General features: G+C 34.5%; 2 protein-coding genes across 2 annotated transcripts; one reads left to right on the top strand and one right to left on the bottom strand.

The window, feature by feature from the left end:
• Positions 1–1,787: 1,787 nt before the first annotated feature.
• On the bottom strand, positions 1,788–2,142 carry LOC106780534 (auxin-induced protein 6B-like). The gene has a single exon (XM_014668833.2). It carries the CDS (start codon positions 2,058–2,060, stop codon positions 1,788–1,790), a length of 273 nt encoding a protein of 90 aa, XP_014524319.1. The 5' UTR covers positions 2,061–2,142.
• A 671-nt stretch (positions 2,143–2,813) lies between these two features.
• On the top strand, positions 2,814–3,295 carry LOC106780530 (auxin-induced protein 15A-like). Its single transcript, XM_014668830.2, has one exon. The coding sequence runs from the start codon at positions 2,894–2,896 to the stop codon at positions 3,170–3,172; it is 279 nt and encodes a 92-aa protein (XP_014524316.1). The 5' UTR covers positions 2,814–2,893; the 3' UTR covers positions 3,173–3,295.
• Positions 3,296–5,215: the final 1,920 nt, after the last annotated feature.

Genomic DNA, 5,215 nt, shown 5'->3' with positions numbered 1-5,215 from the left:
GGAGAGAAACAAAATCGGTTTGTGATTCCCATCTCTTACTTGAACCAACCTTCATTCCAAGACTTACTGAGTCAAGCTGAGGAAGAGTTTGGATACCATCATCCAATGGGAGGCCTAAGAATTCCTTGCAGTGAAGATGTCTTCATGCACACAATATCTTGCTCCAATTAATGGACAATAGATCTCATTTTAGCAGACTGACATAACTTATTAGAGACATTCTGTACAATAGGCAACTTCTTGATCTTGTAACCATTATTACCAAATTTTGATTAACGATGATGAATTGAAATGCTAAGTTTCTATCTATTTACCAATTTCAATTTTTAGTTTTCCCAGCAATTAGAATGGTATACAACACCGAAAAGACTCGATTAATCTCATACATTTCACAGCATGGGAAAACCAAGAGCTGCACAAGATAGGACAATTAGGGTGCAAAGATATTAGTATTTTTCTAGACCGAGGAGAAGCATCAATTTCTGTAGAACGAGTTTGAAAGATTTTTAAATATTTTATAAACACGTAAAATTAATGGTCTCGATCAATCAGAAGATTTTGCACTTGCCAAGGCAGTTATGATAGACTTAATTAAGTTTTGTTGTTCCCGTTTAATTCGATTGGATGATGTAAGGTTTCGTTTATTTATATATTGATTCCGAGAATAATATTCCATTTTATAAGAGGATGAGATTTTAGTTGAAGTCGTTTCTTTTAGCTGTCATACAGATATTGCTACCATCAGCATGCTTTATTTTGATTGATCCATATTATCTTTCTCGATTACTGATTGCTTTATCACATGTTTCTTTTTGTTGATTGACATAGCAGCTGAAACTCAGGAACTTCTCAATACTATACTGAACCTTCAGAAATACTTTCGACAAGGATACAAATCTGGCTCATGCAACAGTTAAAATATATATTAGAAGGTTAACAATGGAGAAGATTATCAGATAATGCGGAATAAGTTTTGATTGAGTACTTGTGAGACAAAAATTGGAAAAGGGAAGGTATTGTATATTATTAAAATATTTCACAATCACAACAAATTCACTCCGTACAAAATGAACCTCAAGAGTTGCTTTTATAGATCTACAGAAAATGCTCACATTTACTCACATTGTTGAAGAGCCCATAAAATGACTGATATATCAATCTATTATTATAGAGGCCTTTTAAAAATTACAGTATAATGTATTTTAATAGAATTTATGTTTTATTCTAGCCCTAAAACCAACTAATATGCTGAATTGCCCATGTGAAGATAGTGTTGTTACTCAACTAAGTGAGATGATATTTGTTTATCATAATGGGATCTCTTCCATGTTGCGCTGCTACATAGGACACAATGACAAGTGGGAGTGGCTTTGGCAAAATTCTTGTGTTTAATCTGGCCATGCTAATTATAGGGATGAAATCTTGTGTCGGTCAGATCATTTATTTGTGACAGTCCACATAGACATCAGAGATAGATGAAACAAAAACTAATAATGCTAGATCTTCCTCATGAAACATAGTCACCCTTTTCAGGATTTTAAAAAGAAACTTTCGATTTCACAATTCCAAACTGAATGTTCAGATTATTAAATCCCGTTTGTTTTCGTAATAGCAAATAAGGAGGAAATAAGACAACTAAGGTAATGGTCATAAACTTCATCTTTGTATGAATTTTTTTACACTTGCATGAGTATGATAAAAAATGAGAATATTTTCAAGAACAAAACTTGAATTACATAAATTCTATCAATTGATGCTAGGGTCAGTCTACACAGGATTAGAAGCTATTAATTCAAACGAGAAGTGATCTCTAAGAACTCTTCTTCTCCACAAGGAATTGTAAGACCACCCGTTGGATGTTTATACCCAAATTCTTCCTCGGCAAGAATCAACAATTCTTGAAACGACGTTTGCTTCAAGTACGATGTGGGGATCACAAACCTCTTCATTTTCTCTCCGACGTAGACTGCAAGGTAGCCCTTCGGCGTGTTCACAGCTTTTGAAGATACTTGGCTTCCTGTGAATGTTGCCTTTCCGATACCAGGCAAACGAAAACCCATGGTTATGTGATGAGATTTGAACAGAGAATGTTTCGAAAAAATGTGTAAAATATGGTGCAATTTTTTAACTTGGAATGCTTCAACGATGTGAATGATTTGTGATGGTCCTAAGTGCTTATAGACATGAATATATATAGATGTAAAGATATGAAATTTGGCTGCTTGAATAATTAGTTGAGGGTTATGAAATCGGAGTATTGGTCGTACTAGGAGACAAGGGCATGTGGTGTTGTCCGACAGGAATTTAACATGAATCAACCTAACTTGTCATAATAGATATTAGAAATACCAGTGTCTGGTGTGCAGCTACTTGAAATGAATGGTACGTATGGTCACAAACCTCAGGAACGTTGTGTGTGGTCTATCATACATAGTTTCCACTTGCCCTATAGGCAGATATTAGTTGCCAGCTATACCAGTACTTCAGCATTATAAGTTGTGCTATCAAAATGATGGAAACATGTCTAAAGCTTGTTAGCAAATTATGGAGTACCATTTAATGCATGAAAAAAAAATTGAGCTTGGGTAGAACAAGTCCATGCTCTATGTTGGCCATTGTTTAAGAAGGTGGGGTTATACTCTTCTACACAGCTGCACCATTGATAAAGAAGTGTCTAAGACAACCACGTGATATCTCATCTCTATGTCCTCCATCCATTACCAACCATTTCTCTTCATATTTGTTTTGAACATAATTTTGAAGACTATAAATACACTTTCCCCTCACCTTCACCAACACAAGTAACCTGCATCATCAATCATCAACGTTTAGATACATTCTTCATCAATCAAGCATATTTTCCTTGTTCTTCTTGTTTCGACAAGCACAAAAAATGGGTTTCCATTTACCTGCTATTCGACGGTCATCATTCGGTGCTAATCAACCAACTTCAAAATCAGTAAAAGTTCCAAAGGGATATCTTGCGGTGTACGTTGGAGAGGAAAATAAGAGGTTTTTGATACCTGTATCATACTTGAGCCATCCTTCATTCCAAGACTTACTAAGTCAACTTGAAGAAGAGTTTGGACATGATCATCCCATGGGTGGCCTCACAATTCCTTGCAGCGAAGATGCCTTCCAATGTATAATTTCTTGCTTGAATAGACAATAAATCTCACACTTTAGGAGACTGACTTAGATTAATAGAGACCTTTTGTATTATACCCATCTTCTCTTACTTGTAACAATTGTTACCAAATATTCTAGTAATGTGACAATGAATTCAATTGCTTAACTATTCTATTTATCAATTACAATTTTCTCTTATCCCTGCAATTAGAATGGTTGACAACATCAGATGGTTGCTTGCTGGAAATGAAAAAGGTAAAAGGATTTGACTGTTCTCATAAATTCCAAGACTTGATAGTTATTAACAAGTGCTTCAAATGATACCCAATAAAAATGTAGGGCAATTTCCAAGACTTGTATGGATGGTTTTGATTTTTTTTTCAAGCCATATTATAGATTTTCAGTGACAGGGATGGTTCACAAAAATCTTAAAGTGAGATTAAATCAAAGAAGTACAGTTTCACAAAGACTTACGATGAGTTTTTCTCTCTATTTTTCTGTTATATTGTAGTTATTTTGTCATTGAACTTAGCTAGAAAATTTAGAGATAATAGCCGAATTTAAATCCAAGACACTAAGAAGTACTTGGAGACAGCTAACTAATTTCTTATTCGACAACTATATAGCTCAAAATGACAGATGAAGAAAACGTGAGAAAACTCTTCATGCAGGAAATTTGTCGTAACATTTGCTGTCCTGTCCAAAGTAATATAATAAAAATGGAGAAAGACTTCAAATGAAGTTTTGTTGTTCCTATTAATTTCAGTGGATAACATCCCTATATATTATATACAATATAGCGGTCACTTTATCCCCAATTCCATGATTAAGATTCTTAATCTCTGTTTTCATTCAAAAGAAGGTGATTAAAATTTCTTCAACTGGTTCAAGGTTTGAAGAACATTCAATTAGTGAACCATAAACCAGCATATCATATGTTGTGGCCGTAAAACCAACGAACTTCATCATGGAAATATGGTGATACTGCTTGATGGGGCCTCCTTCATAGGTGGGAGTCAGAATTTTATGGACGAAATTTGATCTCATGTCAGGCAATATTCAAGTGACCGGAGATGTTCGCAAAGGACTTGGAGTCAGGTGAAACGAAAGCAGTTCAGGTTAACAGTAGCTTATATATTTCATGAATGCTTGGTTTTATTTGTGTTACATCAGTCATTTTATTTTAAACTTATCTTACTATCTCTTCTAAGTAGTTTTTTTAATGAATATTGTTATAAATTACGGAGTTAATAGTTGAATTCAAATCTCATTGATAGAAGAAGACAAAATATGATATAGATAAGATTTTTAACTATTTCTTAATCAGTAATTATATAGATCATATTCATAGCAAATGTGAGAAAAAACTTCGTGGAGATATATAACTTATCATTCAGATGAAATTTCTTTTACAAAGTCAGATATCAAAGAAGGGGAGAGAATATACCAAGGTAAGAATCTATGATACAAAAATGTGTCAGGTATATGTCTACATCTAAGTAAGTTCCATCTTCATGCAGTTAGCAGGTATTTAAGCGAGAAGTGACATCTAAGAACAAATCTTCTCCACAAGGAATTGTGAGACCACCCAATGGATGGTCATACCCAAACTCTTCCTCAGCTTGACTCAACAAATCTTGAAACGAAGGTTGGTTCAAGAATGATACAGGAATCATGAACCGCTTCATTTTCTCTCCAACATAGACTGCAAGGTAGCCCTTTTGCACGTCCATAGCTTTTGAAGATGCTTTGATTGTATTAAAGGATGCCTTCTTCATACCAGGTAAACGAAAACCCATGTTTTATATATTGATACTTGGGAAGAGAAGGCTGGGAATAGAGAGTTGTAGATAGGATGCTAGCTTTTGAAGTTAAAATGTCTTAGGAAGTGAATGGTATTTGTTGTCCTAAATGCTTGCAACCATGAATATATATATATAGAGATAGAAAGCTTTGTAGGATATCATCTGGTACTTGAATGATTGAGGGTGGATGGCTATGAGATAAGAGTCATGGGACCGATATGATAGAAAGGGCACATGGTGTTGCCTTTGAAGTGTTTCTTAGGAATTAATGGAAGATGTTA

The sequence above is a fragment of the Vigna radiata genome, unplaced genomic scaffold (assembly GCF_000741045.1).
Source record: "Vigna radiata var. radiata cultivar VC1973A unplaced genomic scaffold, Vradiata_ver6 scaffold_393, whole genome shotgun sequence".
Lineage (NCBI taxonomy): Eukaryota > Viridiplantae > Streptophyta > Magnoliopsida > Fabales > Fabaceae > Vigna > Vigna radiata.
Note: the sequence above shows the minus strand (reverse complement) of the source record. Positions and strands in the feature narration are given on the sequence as shown.

What these genes read in the sequence shown, in the direction of transcription:
- LOC106780534 (XM_014668833.2), bottom strand. Translation starts at nt 2,060, where the DNA reads ATGGGTTTTCGTTTGCCTGGTATCGGAAAGGCAACATTCACAGGAAGC.
- LOC106780530 (XM_014668830.2), top strand. Translation starts at nt 2,894, where the DNA reads ATGGGTTTCCATTTACCTGCTATTCGACGGTCATCATTCGGTGCTAAT.